Below are 25433 nucleotides of genomic sequence, written 5' to 3'. Positions count from 1 at the left end.
GTTTTCTACTTAGCCTGTTAAAGTGGCGCCTTCCTGTGGTCGCGCTTCAGATTTTGGCTTCTGGCCCAACGTTAACGCTGCCAGTGTGCATTCAGTTCGGATTTTACTCTCAACATAATAAGCCCACGCCTTCGGATTCTAGTCGCTGCAGCAGGTACACGTGGAGGGCAACCTGGGTGGCCCCAGGGCTCTGGCGCAGCCAATGAAGGGACCACAAGGCCAGTGAGTCCAAGCCTGTTTATTTGGTCTTCTGTGCGCTCAGGCCTGCATCACCGGCCTCGACTTTTCAGCCTGCAGCTTCACACCGGAGCCCGCGAAGCCTGTGCCGCCCTGGGGAGGTGGGGACAAGGCCACCGTGGAGGCAGGTCGGGCCGTGGGGGCGGGGCGCGGAGGAGGCAGGCCTCTCCAGAGAGGGCGGAGCCAGGAGGGGCGGGGCATGCAGCAGGGGCGGGGCCTTGAGAGCGAGGCCTGGGACATGGGTCAGTGCTCACCCGCTGCAGCACGATGATGTCGCGGTCTGTCAGCTTCTCCCCGTTTACCGGGTCTACCATGTCTTTCCGAATCAGCTTCTCCACGCATTCCATGGTGACCACAGCCCCACTACAGTGAAGGTGAGGGTGGGAGGGGCCACAGACCAGAGACCCCGCCTCGATGAAGGTAGCCCCACCCCACCCCGCCCAGCCCCGCCCGGCCCCGGCCCCACTGGCCCTGGATCCTCTCCAGGTGACTCACGAGGGCCGCAGCACCGCGCAAGGCGTGGCGTTGCTCAAGCTGTCGCGGGTCACGGCACACACGTAGCGCTCACTGCGTGTGATGAGCCCCACGCGGTCCACAGAGCTGTCGAGCGGCGTGAAGCGCACAGGTGTCAGGTCTGACATGCGCAATGGCTTCCCGGACATGGGGCAGGTCACGGTGCGAGACTGCGATGGGCAGAAGGGAGGCAGGGTTAGCAGGCCAGGCTGGGGCCAGGTGTAGGGAGGACTGGGGCGTCCCAGGCAGGAAAGGGGGCGCTCAGGATCCTGGAGGACTCTGGCCCTCTGGGTCCTAGTGGGCACAGAGTGCTGGGGATGCTCACAGGCTTCTCCAGCTTGGTGGCCTTGGCCTCGGGGGTCAGCGACGGGATCCAGAAGCTGGGCAGTGCTTTATCCTTGTCCTTGCCCGTAGGACCTGCACTGGACCCAGGTCGGGCATCATCTGTAGGGGGAAAGGGGTGTAGATGCCATGCCCAGGAAGGCACCCGGCCCTGCAGGAACCCCACTCACTTCCAAGTCTGCCTCTCCTCACCTGAGGTCGTCCCAGAGGCGGCCTTGGATGTGAATGGGTTGAGGGGCCGGCTCACGATGGCTGCCTCCTTCTCCAGGAAGCCCCGTACCTGGTCCTGGGCCGCAGCCCGCTGCAGCTCTTTCTGCTCCTCACGCCGGGCACCACGCTGCTTCTCATAGGCCTGTGGACAGCCAGAAAAAAGTGGACCATGCGTCTCTCTGTGGGTTGTGACTCTGAGGGTGGCTCTTCTCATTTCACAGGTGGGTAAACTGAGGTCTACAAAGGGGACCATCCCGGCACTGCTCATAGAGGCTAGGGGCTGCCAGTGTGTGATGCTTTAATCTGCTGTGATCCATGGTGTGGCTCTGCTGTCCTTGCTGGTCCCTTCCCGTATCGCAGGGCACGAAGGTCACTTCTCATTTAGCTGGTTTGGGACTCAGTGGCTTCTCCACTCCAGCAGAGTGGCCAGCAGCTTGGCAGGAGACAAGACGCCCAGACATAAACCTTGTCTCTGTCAATGATGAGCTCTGTGGCTTCCAGTAAGCGCTGTGACTTCTCCTGGCCTGTTTCTTCATCTGTAAAACTGGCTAACAATGGTGACCTACCTCAAAGGTTCACTGGGTTATACGGGATGATTTTTGGAAATGCTTAAAACCTTGACACATACCTGACACATAGTAAGTGCTCAATAAATGTATCTGTGGGCCATGTTATATTTTACAGCATATGTACTGTGTATAGATCCTCTGTCCCATTCTCAGGCAAGTTCCAGGAGAGTAAGCACCCAGGCAGCCACTAGACCATGCAGAGGTCATGGACACTGGGGAAGCCACTTGCTCTAGACAGAAAGCTCTATGAGAATCTCGCCCTCAGTGTTTCCAGAATGCTGGGAAGCCTGGCAGGAAAAGGGAGGGAGGGGGGCCAGCTGTACCTCAAACACGATGATAAAGGGGGTCCTTCCTATCCATAAAATGAGTTCACCCATGAAGAGTGGACGTGGCTTCACATAAATGCCTCAAGAATCCTGCACTGGGAGAATCTCCCACATGCCCTGCAGCTGATTTGGCCCTGTCCACCCATTTTATTTATTTTATTTTTATTTATTTTTTAAAGATTTTATTTATTTATTCATGAGACACACAGAGAGAGGGCAGAGACATAGGCAGAGGGAGAAGCAGGGTCCATGCAGGAACCTGATGCGGGACTCAATCCCAGGAACACTCCCTGAGCCAAAGGCAGACACTGAATTGCTGGGCCACCCAGGTGTCCCGGTGTCAGCACATTTTAGAGCCAATGAAACCGAGGCCCAGAGAGGTGGGGAGACATCATTAATTCAACAAATATTCCTGGAGAGCCTAGGGCCATGGGGTGGTTAAGAGTTTTGTTCCCTGCCCCAAGGGCCTGCTGTCTAGTGGGCATGAGTCAGCCGCATGCAGAATCATAACGATGACAAATGTCAAGACAAGAGGTGACAAGGGGCAGATCCCTGGGGTCTCTGGACTAGCAGGAGGTCAGTGGAGGCAATGCCTGGGCTGAAGTCTAGAGGAGGGTTTAGCCAGAAGTGGGAGGGGACAGTGCACCAGGCAGAGGGACCAGTGCTAGCAAAGGCCCAGAGGGAAAAGGAACTCAGCTGGGAAGCCTAGAGTGGCCGTGCTTGTGAGATCAACATCAAAGCCGCCTGCCCTGCCTATGCCCCCAGACCCCCATCCCCATCACCTTCATCTGCCGGGCGATCTCCTTCTTCTGGTGCAAGATATACTCCAGGATTGCCTCACGCTCATACAGGTAGCCATCTGGGCTGTAAGGACAGGACGGGTTGAGAAGTGTCAGCTCCCTACCCTGGGCACCCACTAAAGCGTCTTGCAGGCAACAGGCCATTCAGTGCTCAAGTGCGGCTCCCTGAGGTAGACCAAACCATTTTCACTCTTCTGGCTTTATAATCTGCTCTGGTGTGTGTGGGGGGTGGGGGTGGGGGGGAACCTTGTGCAGGCAAGGGGTAACTCAGCAGGCCCAGGTGATCCAACCCCTGCACATTCCAGAGGACTAGCTCTTGACCAGCATCCAGGAGGGAACCCCTAAGCCCCTGGATTGTGCTGATTGATAAAAGTATCTTAGTTCACCTGGGATGGGGTGAGGGCTTAGGCTATGTGGTCTCAGATAGACCTCTGGAGGGACTGAAGACCAGGTCAGCCCCATGGAGGTCAGCCACGCCTCCAGGACCAGCCTCTAATAAAATCCCTAGACACTGGGGCTCGGGTGGGCTTCCCTGGTGGGCGACACTCCTGCGTGTTGTCACACGTTGCGGGGAGACCAGCGCTGTCCGTGTGATTCTATCAGGAGAGAACAACTGGAAGCTCGCTCCTATTCCCTCCTGGACTCTGCCCCACGTGTCTTCTCCCCTTTCTGACTTAACCTCCACCTTCGTAGTGGAACAAGCTGTTACGGACTAGAACCAACTCTCCGAGTTCTGTGCGTCCTTCTAATGAACCCCTCAACAAGAAGGTGGCCTCAGGGACCCTTAACCACAGTCCGCTCTCGTCACTCTCTGCAAATGTACCCGTAAACTAAACCCATATCCAGTCACTGGACTAAGCACTTTACACCCATTCTCGCTGAAGCCTCTGCCAGGCCGTGAGGCAGGTAATGGTAAGCGCTCCACACATGAGCTGTTATTATGCACCCAGCCATGTTCTGAGGGCCCTACTCTAGCCTTTTCCACACCCCATGGAACACATTAGGATTACGCCCATGTCTCAGCTGAGCACACAGGCTCTGAGAGGTTAAGGGGCTTGTCCAGGGCGCCCCACCCCTGCATGCAGCGCCCTCCATGCAGCTCCCCAGCTCACGTGACGACAGGATCATGGCAGGGCTGCAGAGAGAGGCAGCAGCAATCGAAGTCCTTGACGGCATCCCGGCTCAGTCGAATGTTCTGGGTCCCATAGCCTGAGGCCGCTGGGGGTGGAGACAGAGGTGATGGGGGGACAGGAGATGTGCCCCTTGCCAAACCCCAGGAGAAAGGCACAGAGAGAACTTGGGGGTGGTGGTGGTGGTGGGGAACTCAAAGAAACAGGGAGTCAAGAGCTTGGGCTGCGTGTCTGTGTTAGGAGCAGGGGCATGACCCACAGGAAGGTGTTAATCCAGAGGGTAAGTGACAGGCCCTGTCACTGAGGCAGCTGGGTAGAGAGGCTCACGGCTGACTCCCCTCTACCACCCCGTCCCCCAACCACTCATGGGCCTGTATGGACTCTGGGCCTCAGTTTCTGCCTCTGGAATGTGGCCGTGACAATGGTGATTCCTTCCTCAGTGGGTAGTTGGGAGTCTTGGATGAGTTCACATACAGAAGTGCCCATTGCAGGGGTGGGAGCATGTGGGATTGCGCAGGCTCTTCCCCATAAGGTCAGGACCACCAGTCAGAGCAAGGTAGGGGGAGAGGGGAGAGACATGCCCAGAAGGCACAACCAGAGGTCCAAGGGAATGGTGACTTCAAGATACACCTGTTCCCCTGCCAAACCCAATACCTGTGTCCTTCTTCTTCTCGTGGTAGGTATAGACGGCCCCTGCCGTGCAATTCTTGCCATGTCGTGTCATCCTGAGGGAAGGAGGGAACAGTTGCAGGGCTGTGGTGGGGGGGAGTCCACAGGAAAGATGGGCCTTTGGAGCTGGTCTGCCCCTACCCCCCCCAGATACAGAAACTGGGGGTGGGTCAGGGGAGGACGGTCTTACAACATGGAGTGGGAAAGCAACACCCATACACTCCAAAAATGAAGTTTTTTTACTTTGCAAGTTTTTTGACCTTTTAAAAAAGATTTTATTTACTTATTCATGAGAGATAGAGAGGCAGAGACATAGGCAGAGGGAGAAGCAGGCTCCCTGAGGGGAGCCTGATGCAGAACTTGATCCCAGGACCCCAGGATCATGCCCTGAGCCAAAGGCAGATGCTCAACCACTGAGCCACCCAGGTGTCTTGACTTTTTCACTTTGAAGAAAGACCTATGCTCTGTTTGTGGAAGCAGGCCTTGGAAGGGGTACACCCTGTGAGTTACTCTGAGATGGTAGAAGGAGGGTTAACTGAAATCCAAGAAAATTCTAGCAGCAGGTGAGGATGGCTGTGGCTCCTTATGCACAGGGGGGAAGTGGGGGTCTTGGAGATGTTCTGCTCAGGGTGTGTGCGCATGTGTGTACCTACCGGCTCATGGCAACTGAGTGCAGTTCTTTGGATTCACCTACTCTATCTCCTGGGTGGGTGAAATCATCTGTAGGTGAAGTGAAATCCGCATCATGGTGGAAGTGTTGCCTAATGTTTATCAATGGCACTGGAATAAATTCGTGTTTTTGAAATGAGCATTCTAGCAGAACTAACTGTACACAGAACACTGGCCAATCAACAAGAAGAAAACCTAGCTACCCAGACAAGGGAGCAAAAGATGTGAAGAAGAGGCAATCTATAGAAGCAGCAGCTCAAAGACTAAGGTGAGTGTGGAGAGACATTCAAGGGCAGCCCGGGTGGCTCAGCGGTTTAGTGCCGCCTTCAGCCCAGGGCCTGATCCTGGAGTCCTGGGATTGAGTCCCACGTCGGGCTCCCTGCCTGGAGCCTACTTCTCCCTCTGCCTGTGTCTCTGCCTCTCTCTCCCTGTGTCTCTCATGAATAAATAAATAAAATCTTAAGAAAAAAAAAAGAGATATTCAAAATTCTCCTCAGGTAGAAACAATAGTAAGATAGCACTTGATAGGTGCCTGGGTGGCTCAGTGGGTTAAGCGTCTGCCTTTGGCTCAGGTCTTGATCTCAGGGTCCTGGGACTGAACCCCATATCTGGCTCCCTGCTCAGCAGGAGCCTGCTTCTTTCTCTCCTCTCTGCTCATGCTCTCTCTTGCTATCTCTCTCTCAAATAAATAAAATCTTCAAAAAAAAAAAAAAAAAGACAGCACTTGATACCTATCATCAGGCTGGCAGGAGAAAATTTGAAAGCTGGGTAAGAACAGAGCTTGGGGAAGACACATGGTCGGTCACAGGATCCTTGGGCATCTCAGCGGGGAGAGTAGCCAGGGTCAGGCTCTTGGAACACAAGCTCATGGAAGTTTAGCAAAATAAGCGCAGGTGATTCTGCACTTGGGTGATGTGCCCCAAAGACATACTTAGAGACATCCCCAAGGGAGCATACCCACGGATGTCCACAGTGGGTTAGTTATTCCAGAGGGGAGTCAAAGGCACCTGGATGTCCCTTCCTGGGAGAATGGGTGGTGATGGCCTAACCTGGAGACTACCCAGCTGTGAGATGCAACCCGCTAGATGTGTCCAAGGCATCACAGGTAGATGTTAACACAATACTGGGTATAGAAAGTAAGGGGAGAAAAGGGGAAGAAATGAAACAGGATCGCTAACCAATCTATTTGTGCCCAAGATGGTACATATATTTTTAAAAAATTTTATTTATTTATTCATGAGAGATACAGAAAAAGAGAGAGAGAGAAAGAGAGGCAGAGACACAGGCAGAGGGAGAAGCAGGCTCCCTGCAGGGAGCCTGACGTGGGACTCAATCCCAGGTTTCCAGGATCAGGCCCTGGGCTGAAGGCGGCGCTAAACCACTGAGCCACCCGGGCTGCCCCATATATTTTTTTTTAAGATTTTATTTTGAGGGATGCCTGGGTTTTATAAATAAATATTTTATTTATTTTATTATTAATAAAGGTTTAATAAATAAAGATTTTATTTATTTATTCATGAGAGACACAGAGAGAGAGGCAGACACAGGCAGAGGGGAAAAGCAGGGTCCCTACAGGGAGGCTGATGTGGGACTCCATCCCGGGACTCCGGGATCAGGCCCTGAGACAAAGGCAGATGCTCAATCACTGAGCCACCAAGGTGCCCCAAGATGGTACATTTTTTTAAAAGTTCATACAAACAAGAGGGTATGCACTGTGCATACTAGAGTGGTTGCCCATGTGTGAGGTGGGGACTGACCAGGGGCTGGAGATATAGGAGGGGGCTGTAGGTTACAGGGATCAAGGATTGGGCAAGATGACCTTTAGCCTGGGCTTGAGTCCAGGCTTGGCCCTGCACTGGCTGTGTGACCCTAGGCTGGCCATTTCCTTTCTCAGAGTCTTGGTCTGATTTGGCAAAACATAACCACGGGATCTAGTTGACAGAACTGGATTGCTGTGAGAACTGAATGAGTCCTGCCTGGAGCCTGGCACATGGGGAGTGTTTGGGAAATATTCTCTCTGGCTCTGTGGCTGCAAGAAAGATTCAGAAGGCCGAGGTGGGGGTGGGGCACAACCAACCAAGGGCTCCCCAAAATGTAAAAAGCAACTTTGTCTTTATTCCCCTCTTCTGGTCACCTTCCGCAACTTTCCTTTCCCATTCAGTATATGTGCTGCCTAAGCGAGAACTTTCTTTCCCATTCAGAATTGAAATGCATATCTCTTTTGAGCCACGGATCTCGTTCTCCCCCTACTGGCGTCTTCCCTCAAAAGCTGATTTTTGGTCTAGGTATATTGACAGACTAGATGCAGACCTTAAGGATGCAGTTTGATGCATTTTGACAAATGTATATGCCTTTGACCACCCCCCCAGTCAAGACCCAGGCCACTTCACCCCGGCGGTGGCCGCTGTGCTGCTCACAGAAGCTAACCTTTCTGAACAGCCTAACTTGACCCACGGAACGTCCTCCAACTTTCCCTCAACCCCCAAGCTTTTGAGCAGATGTCCAGCACCTGCTGTCTCCCCTGGCTCACCTGCCACCCTCTACTCCCCCGGCCCTCTGGCTTCCGCCCCAGCCCCCCAGCTGCCACACATGAAGGTCGTGCTGACCTCCTCCTGGACAAATTCTCCACTCTATTCTTAGTTGTCAACTGCCTTGACCCTCTGTGGTATTTGGCACCGGGCTGCTTGTCTTGTGGCCAACAACAGGGGTTTCTGCACTCTTTGGCTTCTTGGCCAGGGACATTTTCCCTCCAAGAGTGAGCAGAGAAGCTACAGAAGGAGCATTTTTTTTTTTTAAACTTAGCCAGGCAATAATGGGAAAAATCCCACAGAGCAGTTTGATCCCTGACCCCATCCATACCAACTCTGCGCCATCTCATCGACTGTCCAACCTCAACCACTCTCTGAGATCTGTCCCGTCACCATCTCTATTTTGCAGATGGGCAAATTGACACTTGGAAGTGAAGTTGCTGCCTAGGGCAGTGGTCCTCAATGTCAGGTCTGGGGACCCCAGGGGGGTTCTCTAAGAAGCTTTCAGGGCAGCCACAAACTATTTCCACAATATTACTAAAATGTGTTTGCCTTTGTTACTCTTACTCTCTCACAAGTGTACAGTGGAGTCTTCCAGAGACCGTGTGACACGAGAAGATGTCATTGCTCTGACCGCTGACTCAATGTGTGCTTGCGCATCCTTGGGTTTTAAACATTTTAGGGGCATCTGGCTGGCTCAGTTGGGATAGTATGCAACTCTTAATCTTGGGGTTGTAGGTTCAAGCCCCATGTTGGGTGTGGAGCCTACTTATAAAAAACTATTTTGAGGGGACTGCTTCTCCCTCTGCATATGTCTCTGCCTCCCTCTGTGTCACTCATGAATAAATAAATAAAATCTTTAAAAAAATTAAAAGAACAGAGCAGGGGCGCCTGGGTGGTTCAGTCAGTTAGGCATCTAGCTTCAGCTCAGGTAATGATCTCAGGGTCCTGAGATAAAGCCCCACATCAGGCTCCCTGCTCAATGGGGAGCTTGCTTCTCCCTCTGCCTATGTCTCTGCCTCTCTCTCAGTGTCTCTCATGAATAAAACAAAAACAAAACAAAAACTGTTTTATTATGCTAAGTGAAAGAAATTTGGCATAAAAGGCCATATATTATAGGATCACATGTATATGAAATGTCAAAATAGGCAAATCCATAGAGACAAAAGTGGATTGGTGGTTGCCATACGCTGGGAGCAGGGGAAATGATGAGTAACTGCTGATGGGTACAAGGTTTCTTTTTGGTGTGATGAAAATGTTCTGGAATCAGTAAATGGTGATGATTGCACAAAACAGTGAATATACCACTTTACATTTTTAAAAAAGATTCTTATTTTTAAGTAATCTCTACACCCATTGTGGGGCTCAAACCCACTATCCCAAGATCAAGAATCGCACACTGAGCCAGCTGGTGCCCCACGAACACATTATTTTAAATGGATGAAATTTGTGTTATGTGAATTATATCTTAGTAAAACCCTTTTTAGCATCAGTCTTAATTTCTGATGCAGCAAATATTGATAGGTAGGACTCACATAAATGAAAGTTCTCCAGAATCCGCAGTAACTTTTAAGAAACTGAGACCAAAGAGTTTAAGAACTGCTGGCCAAGTGTTGAAGGGCTGGCAGGTGGCAGTGCCAGGATTTCTCTGGAAGTTGAGGTTTTACCCACCATACTGTATTGTCTCCTCATTAAGGCCAATTTCTTTCTTTTCTTTTCTTTTTTTTTTCAATTTTTTTAAATTTTTATTTATGATAGAGAGAGGAGAGAAGAGAGAGAGAGAGAGAGAGAGAGAGAGAGAGGCGCAGAGACACAGGCAGAGGGAGAAGCAGGCTCCATGCACTGGGAGCCCGACGTGGGATTCGATCCCGGGTCTCCAGGATCGCGCCCTGGGCCAAAGGCAGGTGCCAAACTGCTGCGCCACCCAGGGATCCTTTCTTTTCTTTTCTTTTCTTTTCTTTTCTTTTCTTTTCTTTTCTTTTCTTTTCTTTTCTCTTTTCTTTTTTCTTTTCTTCTTTTCTTTCTTTCTTTTTCTTTCTTTTCTCTTTTCTTTCTTTTCTTCTTTCTCTTTCTTTCTTTCTTTCTTTCTTTCTTTAAGACTTTATTTATTTAAAAAAAAAGACTTTATTTATTTATTCATAAGAGACAGAGAGAGAGGCAGAGACATAGGCAGAAGGAGAAGCAGGCTCCCTGTGGGGAGCCTGATGCAGGACTCGTTCCCAGGACCCCAGATCACAACTTGAGCCGAAGGCAGACAGATGCTCAACCACTGAGCCACCCAGGCATCCCGAGGCCAATTTCAAAATACAAAATAGAACTATTGGGGATCCTTGGGTGGCTCAGTGGTTTAGTGCCTGCCTTCGGCCCAGGGCATGATCCTGGGGCCCCGGGATCAAGTCCCGCATCGGGTTCCCTGCATGGGCTTCTCCCTCTGCCTATGTCTCTGCCCTCCTCTCTCTCTGTGTGTGTCTCTCTCATGAATAAATAAATAAAATCTTTTTTTTAAAAAAAATTTTTTTTTTATTATTTATTTATGATAGTCACACAGAGAGAGAGAGAGAGGCAGAGACACAGGCAGAGGGAGAAGCAGGCTCCATGCACCGGGAGCCCGACATGGGATTCGATCCCGGGTCTCCAGGATCGCGCCCTGGGCGAAAGGCAGGCGCCAAACCGCTGCGCCACCCAGGGATCCCTAAATAAATAAAATCTGAAAAAAAAATAGAACTATTGCCATCTGATGTCACTAGCATTTCAGGGAGGAAACATCCAAAACAAGAGCCACATATCGTCAAACTACTTTACAGAGGAGAAAACAGGCTCCCAACTCCCCAGCTAGGAACCACAAGTGCCAGGGTTCAAACCCAGGCAAGCAGGGTGTGGAACTGCTCTCTTAACCACATGGCAACTGTGAGTCCTCCCAGGAAAGTTACTACCTGAGAACACAGGCCAGTCCATTCCTTTTTTGTATGAAGGCTTCAAAATCCAGAGTGTATTTTCCTCTTTCAACCCATTTCAATTCAGACATGAAATTTTCACTGGAGATGCTTTAGGTTTTGTGCTATACCGCTGCAAAGGTACATTTATATACCCCATTTGTTCTGAGAAAAGTTTTCCAATAACCGAATCAAGTATTGGTGCCTAAATTTAAATTAATTAAAAGGAGGAGTGCCTGGGGGTTCAGTCAGTTGGTTGGCTGCCTTCAGTTCAGGTCATGATCTCATGGATCCTGGGGGTCAAGCCCCATGGGCTCCTTGCTCAGTGGAGAGTCTGCTTCTCCGTCTCCCCACCCCCCCACAAATACACACTTAAAATCTTTTTTTTTTTTTTTTTTTTAGATTTTATTTATTTATTCATGAGAGACACACAGAGAAAGAGAGAGGCAGAGACATAGGCAGAGGGAGAAGCAGGTTCCATGCAGGGAGCCTGATGTGGGACTTGATCCCGGGAATCCAGGACCATGCCCTAAGTGAAAGGCAGACGCTCAACTGCTGAGCCACCCAGGCATCCCACCTAAAATCTTTTTAAAAAATTAATTAAAATGAAAGAATTAGAAAAGTCAGTCTCTCAGTCAAACTAGCCACTTCTCAAAGTGCTCCACAGCCTCTTGGGACTAGGGGCTCCAGCTCAAACAGCACCGCGACAAGATGGGACTTTATAAAACCATGACCACGATGCCATCAAGTGAATGATTTCGTAACATCTACTATCGTCTGCTGTTCAAACTACTGATTCTCTCCCGACTGTCTTTTTTCTGCAGTTGGTTTGCTTGAATCCTGAACCAGTCGTACCTCACCTTTTGGTGGGACCAGAGATCCCTTCGAGAACCTAGAGAATGCTACCCACCTCTCTCCTGAAAATGGTGCATGCCAGGCCATTCTGGGGGTACAGAAGCTTTTGTGTTAAAGGAAAACCAAGGGACTAAGTACATTCAAGGAAATTAAAGACAGATACAGGACATGATGTAAGCAGTACAGAGAGAGTTCCCTAAGAGCCAAAGTGTACATTTGAGACACTCTATTAATAATGGCTGTTAAAAAAAAAGCCACCCCCCCAATCAAAACAAGGCTGATGTTTAAGAGGTCTGATGAACCTAGCCCTGTCTGAAGCATTTTACACATATTGAGTTCACTGAATCCCACAACCACACACAAATGGTTGCTATGAACAAAGGAAACTGGCATAGAGAAGGTGCCCAACATCTTGCAGCAGAGGTCTGACCCAGGCATCTGAGTCTGTGGCCTTCACCATCAGCCTGAGGAACTGTGCTTGACTCTGAGCGAACAGTGAGACAGCTAGTGTGTGCCTTGCTCTCCCCCTGGAAATTCTGCCCTCTTTTTCCTTCTAGGCTCCATCGAGGAATCCACTCCCACAGGAAGCCTGTCTCTCCAGGCTGAATGAGGTGATCCTTGTACTCTGATAATGCCCTGAGTTACCTCCAATATAGCGGCTACTTCTCAGGATTTTCCACTCCAGGCTAGGAGCCCCTGGATGGATGGGCCCAGGAAAGACCCTAGTCTGGGTCCCAGAACTGTCTGGCACCTGGGTGGGCTCGGATATGTCATGAAAGGATCAGTTAGCTGCTGCTGACTCTTGATCTCAGGGTGGTGGGTTTGGGCTCTGCGCCGGGCATGAAGCCTACAAAAAAGCAAAGAAAAGAGAAGAGAAGAGAAGAGAAGAAGAGAAGAGAAGAGAAGAGAAGAGAGAGAAGAGAAGAGAAGAAAAAGAAAGAAGAAAAGAAAGGAAAGGAAAGGAAACGAAAGGAAAGGAAAGGAAGGGAAGAAAACCAGGGTGCCTGGCAGGCTCAGTGGTTAGAGCATGCAACACTTGATCTGGGGGGTTATGAGTTTGAGCCCCACGCTGGGTATAGGGATCACTTAAAAAAAAAAAAGAGTTGCAAAACCATTTTGCATCCATTGATGACATAGTTGATTCGGGAAGGGGAGATGCCATTCAGGGAAAGGTTGAAGAAACTGTAAATTCGCAGGGCACTAACACCCCGTAGCAGAAAAGAGAAAAATATAACAATGGAGGTTTTGGGCTCTTCCTACCTCTTATTAGTCAGCTAGGGCTGCCAAAACAAAATATCACACGCAGGCTGGCTCAAACAACAGACATTTGTTTTCCGGAGACATTTATAGTTCTGGAGGTTGGAAGTCCAAGATCAGGGCACTTGCATGGTCAGATTCTGGTGAGGACTCTACTCCTGGCTTACAGATAGCTAGCCACCTTCTTGCTGTTTTCCCGGGGCAAAGAGTATGCTCTCTGGCATCTCCTCTGGTAAAAACACCAACCCCATGGGGTAGGACTCCACTCTTACAACCTCATTTAACCTTAATTAAATCCAGAATGGCCTATCTCCAAATAGTCACGTTGGTGGCCAGGGTTTCAACATATAAAGGGAAGGGGGGGGCACATTCAGCCCATAAACACCACTTGAAGCCCCTGATCAATCTCATCAACCATATCCCGTCTCGTGTCCCTTTGAAAGCGGGCGGGACAACCCAGCGTTAGGCAACGTGAAGCTACTAGCTCTAAAGTAGTCATGCCAAAATAGCTGAACCTAAATCTCATCAAGGCTTGAGATTTAATTCTCTGATTCCAGGAAATTCAAAGGATGTAGTAGGAAACGACCAAAAAGGCTCAGACAGTAAAGATTTTTGATTTTGTGGCTGACAGGGCCCAGTCACAACTACTCAACTCTGTTCTTGTATGGCAAGAGCAGCCATGGGTATGTGTAAATGTATAGGCATTGCTGTGTTCCAATAGAAGTTCCCTTACGGACACAAGACATCTGAATTGCATAAATTATCATGGGTTACAAAATATTATTTTCCTTTTGATTTTTTTCCAGTTCAAAAATGTTAAAACCTTTCTTTTAAAAAAATATTTTATTTATTTATTCATGAAAGACACAGAGAGAGAGGCAAAGACACAGGCAGAGGGAGAAGCAGGCTCCCCATAGGGACCTGATCCCGGGACCCCAGGATCATGACCTGAGCCAAAGGCAAGATGCCACCCAGGTGCCCCTGTTAAAACCGTTCTTAGTTTGCAGGCTACACAAAAACAAGTGGAATTGCAAATCATATGTCTGATAAGGGAATTGTATCTAGAATATACCAAAAACTTACATCTCAGTAATAAAAAGACAAATAACCCAGTTTAAAGATGGGTGAAGAGGGGTGCCTGGCTGGCTCAGTGGGTAGAGTATGTGACTCTTGACCTCGGGGTTCTGAGTCTGAGCTGAGTGTTGGGTGTGAAGATTACTTAAAAAAATAAAACCTTTAAATAAATGGGGGCTCCTGGGGGGATCCCTCGGTGGCTCAGTGGTTTAGCGCCTGCCTTTGGCCCAGGGCGCGATCCTGGAGTCCCAGGATCGAGTCCCGCGTTGGGCTCCTGGCATGGAGCCTGCTTCTCCCTCTGCCTGTGTCTCTGCCTCTCTCTCTCTCTCCTCTCTCTCTCTATGTCTATCATGAATAAATAAATTAAAAATAATAATAAAAATAAATGGGGGCTCCTGGGTGGTTCAATCGGTTAAGCGTCTGCCTTCAGCTCAGGTCATGATCTCAGGGTCCTGGGATCAAGCCTCATGTTGGGCTTCCTGCTGAGCAGGGAGCCTGCTTCTCCCTCTCCCTCTCCCCCCGTTCCTGTTCTGTCAAAATAAAACCTTTAAAAAAATTAATTAAGGGATCCCTGGGTGGCGCAGCGGTTTAGCACCTGCCTTTGGCCCAGGGCGCGATCCTGGAGACCCAGGATCGAATCCCACAGCAGGCTCCCGGTGCATGGAGCCTGCTTCTCCCTCTGCCTATGTCTCTGCCTCTCTCTCTATCATAAATAAATTAAAAAAATAAAAAATAAAATTAATTAAAATAAAACTAGGTAAAGGATCAGAATAGACATTTCTCCAATGACGTCTGACAAATAGCCAATAAGCACATGAAAAAACGTTCCACGTCATTAATTATTAAGGAAATGCAACCGAAAAACCACAGTGAGATACCAGTTCACGCCCAGTAGGATGATTACAAACAAAAAGGTCAGGGCACCTAGGTGGCTTAGTTGGTTAAGTGTCCGACTCTTGGTTTTGGCTTGGGTCCTGGGCTTGGGTCCTGATCTCAGGGTACTGGGATCCAGCCCTGTGTCAGACTCCATGTGCATGAAGCCTGATTAGGATTCTCCCTCTCCTTCTGCCCCTCCCCTCATGTGCTCACTCACTACAAAAACAAAACCAAAAGCAAAGTCGAGGGAGAACTACAAGGGTGGATAAATTGGAACCCTGATGCATGAACAGCGGGAATGGATGCTGGGGCAGCCACTTTGGCAAAGTCTGGCAGTTCCTCAAGAACTTCCATACAGAGTTATCTTCTGGTCTTTTCCAACAGAAATGAAAATATGGCCTCACAAAAACTTAGAAACAAATGTTTGTAGCATTTAGAATAGCCAAAAAGTGGAAACAACCCAAGTGCCCATCAACTGATGAATGGCTAAACAAACTATGGTATACCTCAGACAAAAGAATATTATGCAGCCACAAAAAGAATGAAGTACTGCTACATGCTACAAAATGAAACATTTTGCTAGGGGCCCCTGGGTGGCTCAGTGGTTGAGCATCTGCCTTTGACTCATGTCCTGATCCCAGGGTCCTGAGACAGAGTTCCGTATCTGGCTCCCTGAAGGGAGCTTGCTTCTCCGTCTGCCTAGGTCTTTGCCTCTTTCTCTATGTCTCTCATGAATAAATAAAATGTTAAAAAACAAAAAAAACAACATTATGCTAAGTGAAAGAAGCCAGTTTAAAAAGAAAACAAGGGGATCCCTGGGTGGCGCAGCGGTTTGGCGCCTGCCTTTGGCCCAGGGCGCGATCCTGGAGACCCGGGATCGAATCCTACGTCGGGCTCCCGGTGCATGGAGCCTGCTTCTTCCTCTGCCTGTGTCTCTGCCTCTCTCTCTCTGTGACTATCATAAATAAGTAAAAATTAAAAAAAAAAAATAAAACAAAACCAAAAACAAACAAACAAAAAAACTTGGTTTATGTGAAATGCCCAGATTAGATATACCCATAGAGACACAAAATATAGGGCAGCCCAGATGGCTCAGCAGTTTAGCACCACCTTCAGCCCAGGGCTGATCCTGGAGACCTGGGATCCAGTACCACGTCAGGCTCCCTGCATGGAGCCTGCTTCTCCCTTTGCCTGTGTCTCTGCCTCTCTCTCTGTCTCTCATGAATAAATAAATAAAATCTTTAAAAAAAGAGAGAGACACAAAATATAGTAGTGGGTATTAGTGCCGGAGTGGAGAGGAGAGTGGGGAGTAACAGCAAATGGGTACTGGGTTTCTTTCCAGAGTGACGAAAATATTCTAGAACCGACTGTGGTGATGGTTGCACAACTCTGTGTATATACCAAAGACCACTGAGGGGTGCCTGGCTGGTTCAGTCACTAGAGCATCCAACTCTTGATCTCTGGGTATTGAGTTGGAGCCCCACAGTGGGTGTGGAACCTACTTAAAAATCAAAAACCAAAACAACAAAACCTCACTGAGAGGGGATCCCTGGGTGGCTTGGTGGTTTGGAGCCTGCCTTTGGCCCAGGGCGTGATCCTGGAGTCCTGGGATCGAGTCTTGCTTCGGGCTCCCGGCATGGAGCCTGCTTCTCCCTCTGCCTGTGTCTCTGCCTCTCTCTCTGTGTCTATTGTGAATAAATAAAATCTTTAAAATAAAATAAAATAAAATAATTTTAAAAAACCTCACTGAGTTGTATACTTTATTTATGAATCATTATTATTATTTAAAGGTTTACTTACTTGAGAGAGACAGCAGGGAGCAGGGGCAGAGAGTCCCAAGCCAACTCCAGACTAAGCACAGAGCCCAATGCAGGGCTCAACCCCATAACCCTGAGATCAGGGCCTGAACTGAAACCCAAGAGTCAACTGCTCAACCAAGTGAGCCACCCAACTGCCCCTATTTTATTATTATTATTATTATTTTTTAAAGATTTTATTTAGTTATTCATGAGAGACAGGCAAAGACACAGGCAGAGGGAGAAGCCACTCAGGCGTCTCTTTTTATTATTAAAGATTTTATTTATTTGAGAAAGAGAGAGCATGAGCAGGGGGAGAGGGAGAAGGAGAAGCAGACTCCCCACCAGGCAGGGAGCCCAATGTGGGGCTCTATCCCAAGACCCTGGGATCATGACCTGAGCCAAATGCAGAGGCTTAATTGAGTAAGCCACTCAAGCAGTCCTATTTCTTTATTATTTTTTAGAGATTATGGGGATGCCTGGGTGGCTCAGCGGTTTAGTGCCTGCCTTTGGCCCACGGCGTGATCCTGGAGTCCCAGGATCGAGTCCCACCTCGGGCTCCCTGCATGGAGCCTGCTTCTCCCTCTGCCTGTGTCTCTGCCTCTCTCTGTGTCTCTCATGAATAAATAAATAAAATCTTAAAAAAAAAAGATTATATTTTTAAGTAGTCTCTACATCCAATACGGGGCTTGAACTCATGACCCCAAGATCAAGCTCTGCATACTCCTCCAACTGAGCCAGCTAGGCGCCTCTGAACTGTAGACTTTAAATGGGTGAACTATATAAATAAACATAAATAAATCTGATTTTTTTTTTCAAAAGAAGGAAGTCAGCAGGATTTGGGTTTTGCCTGTTGACCCTTGGCACGGAGGCATAACTGAAATGAGATTACAAGGAAACAAAAAGACAAATTCAAACCCAGAGAGGATGATCAACAGAGTAAGTAATCCAGTTTCTTTAATAAATCAATTATGCCAAGAAGAATAAAGGGTGGGTGGAGGAGACTGTTCTAAATTAGGAGGAATTTAAGATACATAACAGCAATGACTTGACTGGATTCTGATTCAAACGAATTAAACTTTCTTTTAAAGGCATTTTTGACATGCAAGATTTGATTATACCAAGTAATAGGTACTATCCTAGAATTACAATTGCTTTTGTAAAGCATGATAATGGTATTGCGGTCACGTTAAGAAAATCTCTTGTTTTTTACACATGCGTCCTGAAATTTTTAGGGATGAAATGTCACGCTGGGTAGGATTTGCCTTATGTATTTAATTAAAATATGCCAAGCCAGTATGGCAAAAATATTAATAATTGGTAATTCTAGGTGATAGGGATTCTTATATTGTTCCTTAACTTTTACGTTAGGTTTAAACTTTTTTAAAAGGATTTTATTTATTTATTCACGGGAGACACAGAGAGGCAGAGACATAGGCAGAGGGAGAAGCAGGCTCCCTGTAGGGAGCCTGATGCGGGACTCTATCCCAGGACCCTGGGATCACGACCTGCGCCAAAGGCAGATGCTCAATCACTTAGCCACCCAGGCGCCCCCAAGTTTGAACGTTTTCACAATAAAACAGTAAAGTAAAACCTTTCGAGGTCCAAGTTCACACCGACTCAACAGGAGCATCGGGATGAGAACCTAGATCAGCCCGACCTCAAAGCTCCACCGAGGAAAAACCCTACACCAACTCCCAGGTGCTGTCAAAAAAGGTGCAGAGAAGGCGGCGGTGGCGGCGCACAATCTCCTCCGCTCTCCCTGTCACGGTCTGGGAAACTGAGGCAGGAAGGGGGGGGGGTCCTTCTTCCTCAACTCCCACTCCCTAGACCCCCTTCGTCCCAAGAGTCTCAGTCTCTCCTTCCCCTGGGACCCCCACCCCGTCCCGCCGCCCTCTACAGTGCAATATCAACTCTCAAGAAAACTGCCGGAGAGGCGGGGCTATCTCCAGAGGATGCTGGGAGACGTAGTTCAGCTTCAATCTTGGGGCGCACGGAGTGCTCTATTAATGATTGACAGGGAGTCGGGAATTCGAAACCCTGTGCTTGTCTCCCTCAGGACCCCAGGAGTCTAGCCTGCGGGAAGGCGATCTCAGTAATCCATCCCGCCACCGCCCGGGACTCACCTTACAAACGACTCCTCGTTCCTTCGTCGCCTCTTCAACTGTGCCCCTACACCGGAAAGGAGGGCTGTTTTTCTTCTCCGCTTCGCCCACTTCCGCCCGGCGGAAAAGACCGGAAGTAGAGCTGCCCCTAGCTGCCGAGATACCTCGCCTGACTCGGTAAGTCCTCCCTTCTTCTCTCCCTCCCTCCGGAAACGTGAGTAGCAGCCTGAAGGTTCCGGTTGGTGCAACTGGCGCGAATATGGGACACGCTTAGTATACGCTAGGCATCTCCCGGGGCGGGAGAGTTCCTGCTTATGCCGAGGCTTTGCGTCTCTCCAAGTCCGAATTCGAGGACTTAACCACATCATCCAGAGATTGGGGAGCTCACTTCCCCAAGTATATCAATCACTTGCTCCATGTTGAGAGACAATTGAGAAGGGACACTTCTGTCCCCAGTTTATAAGCAGAGCAATTGAGAAATCAGAAGTGAAAGACCTTTAGATCACATCAGGAAACAGGAATTTACTACAGCATCGTCCACCTATCCCCAGGGACCACGGCATACATTTCCTGCCAGTTTTTAGATATCTAGCTATCTGGAGACATTCATTTTGCTGGCTCACCCAGGGAAGCTTCCATCCTCGGGAGGCAAACAAGGGAACAGGTGCATATCCAATCCCCTGGGTGCCTCCGCGGTGTCGGTGTCTGGTGTCGGAGACCCTGGCTTCCCTACAAGGCTCTGGACCTTAGGCCCTTCATACTAAGGTCCCTTTAAATACTTTGTCCCTTACCTGAGTCCCGCCCAGGGCAGGTAATCACAAACCCCGCCCCTCTGCCAGAGGCCGGGATCATCTTCATTACCGGGAGAGGGGCACCCCTCCTTCCTCTCCCCTCCCCTCTCCCCTGCCCCCTCCCCCCCATTAACAGCTGGCCGCAGCTGGCAAAGGAAGCCCCGATTACAGAGGAAGGGAAAGTGCTCACAAGTCTGGGCAGGTAAGTGAATGTCCCCTGGGGCCAGAGTCTGGCTTGGGGACCCTGGCCTCCTGGCTCCCTGCCCCTCTGGGACTCAGCCATTTGGGTCCCCCAACACCAGGAGTCCAGGACCTCCACTCCCTTCTCCCCCTGGACCCAAGAATATAGGCTGTTTGCCTCTCCTGCCCTTCCTTCTGCTGTAATCTTTGATCTCAGTGGGTGGATGTGGCAATGGGCATAGGGAGAGGCAGTTATAGGTGGACATTACCAGGAAGAAAGGAATCCTGATCACTGATGAACATGTTTATGAGCACCTACTATGTGCCAAGATTCGTGCTGGGTGCTGCAGACAGGGTAGAGAAAAAGAGAAGCTCCTGGCTCTGGTCTCTGAAGGCTCACCACTTTCACTCAAATCCTGCTTCACTCAAATCCTGCTTCTGAATTGTGTAAATTGTATGACCTTGGGCAAGTCTTTTCCTTCTCTGTGCCTCACATTCCTCATCTATAAAATGGGGACATAAGGATAATAATAGCACTGCTGTGAAAATTAAACTGAGTTGATATGGTAAACTACCTTAAACAGTAGTCTAACTACCTGGCTCAGAATACAGGCAACATGAGTGTCAGCTATGATTGTTATCATGGACCACAGAGTCCAGTCCGGTTGACCTTGCCTCCTTCCCTAGGGGCTGAGGCGCTTGCTGTCTCTCCCACTCATGGTTTCAGGTGTCCATAAAATATGAGGGGGTACCCCTTTCTGCTGCTGCTATACCTAGGATTGACCAATTGCTTGGACACCTCGCCTGGTGAGGAGAAAGACCAAGGTGAGCACTTGGGGGGAGAGCTGGTGTCCAGACACAGACCTCCACCTTTCCCTGACTCCAGAACTCTTGCTGCTAGTCCCCTCCCTCCCCAGGACTCCATCCTTTTCCATCCCATCAGGTTCCTGCATGTCCCCAGTCTTAGAGACTCTCCATTTTTTCTTCCTGTCCTCCGTGTCCTTTGGGCGCAGAAGTCTTCCTGGACTCCCCAGAGGCCCAGAGCTTTCTAGGAAGCCGTAGCCGGATTCCACGAGCCAATCACTGGGACCTGGAACTGCTCACACCAGGGAACCTGGAACGGGAGTGTCGTGAGGAGCGGTGTTCCTGGGAGGAGGCGCGGGAGTATTTCGAGGACAATACTCTGACAGTGAGAGCCTCTCCAGGCCCTGGGATGTCCTGGCCCACACAATTCCCTCTACCCTGGGTCTCAGAAATGAGGGCGGGCTGCTGTAGGGGTGAGGAATCTCCCAGTTGAGTTGATGTGCTGCCATTCCACCTGTTCTACTCTCTCTTCAAGGAGCGCTTTTGGGAGAGCTACATCTACAATGGCAAAGGAGGTGAGTGGGGTGGGGGTCCCCTCTTGTCCCATGCAGCTAAGGCAGCCCCTTCCTCTGCAGGTTGAACCAACATCCCCTGTCCCAAATTTGCCTCCTTCAAATTAATTCCATGCTCCTGGAGGTGGTTAGTTATTAAAAGAGTCCCCTCCTTTGAGACTAGAGCCCCTTCCTAAGGAACCCAATACAACTTTTTGGGAGGAGGTTTCATGTCTTTAGGAAGGAGGAAGTGCCTGGGTGTGTGTGGGGGTGGCGGTTATAGCTCTGGGGCCTATCAGGCTGACCTACCTGAGCCCCCTGCCCCAGTCCCCGCTTTGGAGTCCAGAGCCCCAGCCCCTTCTGTAGCTTAGTTGCTAGAGGGACTGCTCCCCATCAACAGGGCCTGGCCAGGCCAGGCCAAGGTGGTGGAAGCCTCTGTATCCTCACCTGACCAGGCTGCCCAGCCCCAACCCTTTCTGTGAGTTCTAAGGCCCCATCATGGCTGTAGTCTTGTTGCTAAGGGGGGACTGCTCCTTAGCAACCAGGCCTGGCCATGCCGGACCAAGGAGGCCCCCAGCACTCAATACCTGGCTGGCTTCCCCTCCCCCACAGCCCCATCCCGGTCTTGCTGGTTACCAAGGCGGCCTCCCTAGCAACCACACCTAGCCAGGCTAAGGACCCAAGACCCACTGCCCAGGGAGGAGCCCCCTCCCTGTAGCAGATGCCCCACCCCCTCGCAGCCTGGTTGCTAGGGGGGGATGCCCTTAGCAACAAGCCCTAGGTCTGGGCTAGAGGCCTCACATTGGAGCCTGGTTGCTAGGGGAGGTAACTACCTCACTGCAGGCCTAGAGAGGCCTGGTAGCTCCTTGAATCCACCTGAAACATGTCAGAACCCGAGGGCCTGCCTTCTCTGTGCAGCTCTTTGCTCAGGGGGTTAAAAGCCTGGGGTTTGCTGTTTGAGGAAACTGCATGTCCCATTGCTAAGGGAAGTCTCCCCAGTGGCAAGACCCAGAAAGGCCTCACAAAGCTAAAGGATTGCTAAACGCCTAGGGTCCTGGCAAAGGGTCCACTTGAGTTCTAGATGCTCAAAAATGTGTTACTGGGGAGGGGGGCTGGAGGCCCCGAAATTCCTGCATTGATAAATGAATTTTTCACAGCCTTCTGGTCAATTAAAAAAACTTCCTGCAGATTCTACTCTTCCTTCAGAGTTGAGTAGCCTGGTTGGCAAAGGGACTATAGTCCAGAGGGGGTAGGTTGCCAGATAAAACACAGGGACCCCTCCAACCAGTTAAATTTGAATTTCAAATATACACGAATAAGTTTTTTATTTTATTTTATTTATTCATGAGAGACACAGAAAGAGAGGCAGGGACATAGGCAGAGGGAGAAGCAGGCTCCCTGCTGGGAGCTTGATGCAGAACTCTATCCTGGGACTCCGGGATCATGCCCTGAGCCAAAGGCAGATGCTCAACCACTGAGCCACCCAGGCGTCCCACACATAAATAAGTTTTTTAGTGTAAGTATATTCTAAATACTCCAAGGGACATTCTTACACTAAAAAATATTCATTGTGTGTTTAAAATTCATATTTAAGTGGGTTCATATATTATTATTTGCTAAATCTGGTAATGCTCGGTTGGGGGGGGCCTGAAATTGCCCATCTGAGTTCCCTATCCTACCTTCAGTGTGTCCACCGACCTCTTAGCAGATGGATTTTGCTCTAAAGGGATGAGCCACGCTGTGTTCAGGGAGGGTCCTCTATCACCGTAGGGATACAACTGCCATATTTTTGTTCCAGATGAACTACCAGACCCTATATGTGTTTGATCTCAATGAGTTTTCACAACCAGTGGGGGGAGTCATCGTTACCATTTTACAGAGCAGTAAATGGAGGCTTAGAGAAATGAGTTTGTGGAGTTGCCTGGAGTCACACACCTAGGAAGTGGCCCCAGTTCTACTTTGGTTCTTGGCCTATACTCTTCCCTCAGGGGGGAAGGCATAGGGTTGTGTGTGGTGGGGAGTGACAGCCTCTGACAGAGTGCCTCCCCCCCCCCCCACAGGGCGTGGACGAGTGGACGTAGCAGGCCTGGCTGTGGGGCTGACATCTGGCATCCTGCTCATTGTCCTGGCCAGCTTGGGAGCCTTTTGGTATCTGCATTGCCGACGAGGTGGAGGCCAGCAGCCCTGTCCCCAAGAGTAAGGGGGACTCAGAGAGAAGGGGCCCTGGGTGATGGTGGTGGGGGGCCGGAAAGTGGGATGAATAGAGGAAGGAGAAAGGGTGGACCTAAGGAGATGAGGCAAGGACCTAAGGAGACAGGTGGGTACTGCCTAAGGATCTGAGGAGACGAACACGTGGCCAGTTGGTTTGTGAGACTGTGTGTGGACGATTAGTACCTGGCTCTGCTCAGTACCTGGCACACTGTAGGAGCCCAATCAGTATCTGCTGCCCATCTCCACAGTCCCAGGTTCCTGTGTAATCATCACTCTGTGTGTTGTATCTGGTGAGGCTGCAGCGTATGGTCCCTGGGTAGGTGTAATATGTCAGTTTCCATCGTGACAGGCTGTAGCACATGTGTGCACCTTCTGAGTTGTCTAGACCTGTCTTTCTCTGTGGGTCTAAGAAAGTGCTTGAGGGTCAGTCTTGAAAGTATGGTGGGTCCGGGGTTTCTTGGTACAAGTGGCCCTCGGGAAATGAGTGACCTGGCGTATCTCTGTGTTGCGTCTGTTTCTGTGTCTGCCTCTCTGCAGTGCTGGCTTTTTCTCCACTGCTCCCTGTATCTAGGAAGGCATGTGTGTCTGTGAATAAGACTATGTCTCAGCAGTTGGTGTCTGTGTGTCCATCCCTGTGTGTCCACTGGGATGCTGGGGTGCTTTTCTGTGTGGAGGGTCTGGCTGCAGGTGACCCTCTTTCCCCCCGGTCTCTCTCCCTTCCACTCGTGTCCCTCTGCCACCCTCGGAGTCTGTGTCCCTAAGTCTTCCCGCCTTCTCCCAAGTCGCTCCATCCAGTAGGTTTCCACCGCTAACACTGTACTTTCTGTCCCCAGGGCTGAGCTCATTAACCCCCTGAGTCCCCTGGGTGATCTAGCCCCGCCGACGCCCCTGCCTCCACCCCCACCTCCACCCCCAGGCCTCCCCACCTACGAGCAGGCACTGGCGGCCTCTGGGGTGCACGACGCACCTCCGCCCCCCTACAGCAGGTACTGGGCTGGGCTTCTACCCGGGGGTGGGGCACAGAGGAAGGAGGGGCGTGGGCTCAGGGGGCGGGACTTGGAATTTTGAGCTTATTATCCGGGGCGAGGCTTGGAGCGTGGGGGCGGGGCCCTATGCAATTGTCTGGGGGCGTGGCCCAGTGTTGTCTGTGTGGAGCCTAACGGGAGGGTGGGTCTTGGGCTCAGAGGGTCTGCGATTGGCTGAGACGCCCGCGGGCGGGTCGGAGTGGTCTTGCTTGAGGGGGGAAAAACAGCCGGGTCTTTGACTCCCGGCTGTGCCCCTCCCCTTGCAGCCTCAGGAGGCCTCGCTGAGGAGCTGCTTCGGAGCCGAGGTTCCCCAGACTCACAGCGGATTCCAGAGCCCCCAGGCCTCTTAAACTACATAGCTGAGCTCGGGGAGTGGTGGGAGTAAGGGGGTCATCCTTCCCGAGGCCTACCCTGGCACACGTGTTTCCGCCGAATACGGACGCACGCATATCCCCGGCCAACGTGTTCCCTCGTCCCGGCTACTCGCGGGCCCCCCCACGCTTTGACTGTGGGGGTACCCGCCAGCCCCCAGGGTAGGCGTGCGTGGAAACTCGGACCGCAGCGCATAGGTTGGGTATACCCACTCGCGTGAGTGAGCAGGTGTGACAAGGCCATCGCCCTTCAGTGCCACGGGCCACGCACACGCAGGGCCCTGCTTATGCACACACATGTTTTCGTACGCTCTCGGGCGCCCTGCAACCCAGGGAAAGGGTGGGGGGCACACTTGCAAGCGTGCTTTTCGTGGGCGAGCTCTCATTGCACCGGGAGACTGGAGTTGAGCTCCTCTCGTAAATGAAAATCCTTTGTAAAAGAGACACAAAGTGAAACAACGCAAAAAAATAAAATAAAATAAACTGAATTGCATTCCCGGGCGCATCTGCGCGCGGCGGAGTTGGCTTTCTGTACAAACGCTGCGCCCTACACCCCCAGGCCCTGCTAGCGCTCTGTATCTCTCTCTCTCTCTTTTTTTTTTTTTGCATTT

At 50.4% G+C, this 25433-nt stretch overlaps 2 protein-coding genes across 4 annotated transcripts; one reads left to right on the top strand and one right to left on the bottom strand.

Moving 5' to 3' along the window:
• Positions 1-223: 223 nt before the first annotated feature.
• Positions 224-19016, bottom strand: NOSIP (nitric oxide synthase interacting protein). Its single transcript, XM_055310942.1, has 9 exons — positions 18911-19016; positions 4782-4852; positions 4110-4215; positions 2980-3061; positions 1285-1444; positions 1076-1194; positions 733-920; positions 492-600; positions 224-330 (listed from the first exon to the last, which is right to left on the bottom strand). Exons 2-9 carry the CDS (start codon positions 4849-4851, stop codon positions 259-261), a joined length of 906 nt encoding a protein of 301 aa, XP_055166917.1. The 5' UTR covers position 4852; positions 18911-19016; the 3' UTR covers positions 224-258.
• On the top strand, positions 18951-25342 carry PRRG2 (proline rich and Gla domain 2). 3 transcript variants are annotated; one of them, XM_055310945.1, is made up of 7 exons: positions 18951-19066; positions 20588-20685; positions 20874-21049; positions 21200-21239; positions 23276-23411; positions 24260-24412; positions 24718-25342. In XM_055310945.1, the coding sequence occupies exons 2-7, from the start codon at positions 20601-20603 to the stop codon at positions 24734-24736; spliced, it is 609 nt and encodes a 202-aa protein (XP_055166920.1). In that variant the 5' UTR covers positions 18951-19066; positions 20588-20600; the 3' UTR covers positions 24737-25342. The 3 variants fall into 3 exon arrangements, with proteins under 3 accessions (XP_055166920.1, XP_055166919.1, XP_055166918.1); XM_055310944.1 differs by lacking the exon at positions 18951-19066 and adding an exon at positions 19737-19882 and having other exon boundaries at positions 20548-20685; XM_055310943.1 differs by lacking the exon at positions 18951-19066 and adding an exon at positions 19738-19882.
• The last annotated feature ends 91 nt before the right edge of the window (positions 25343-25433 follow it).

Source organism: Nyctereutes procyonoides, unplaced genomic scaffold, assembly GCF_905146905.1.
Source record: "Nyctereutes procyonoides isolate TBG_1078 unplaced genomic scaffold, NYPRO_anot_genome, whole genome shotgun sequence".
In the NCBI taxonomy this organism is placed as follows: Eukaryota; Metazoa; Chordata; class Mammalia; order Carnivora; family Canidae; genus Nyctereutes; species Nyctereutes procyonoides.
The sequence above is the reverse complement of the archived record's forward strand: the minus strand, read 5'-3'. Positions and strand labels throughout refer to the sequence as shown.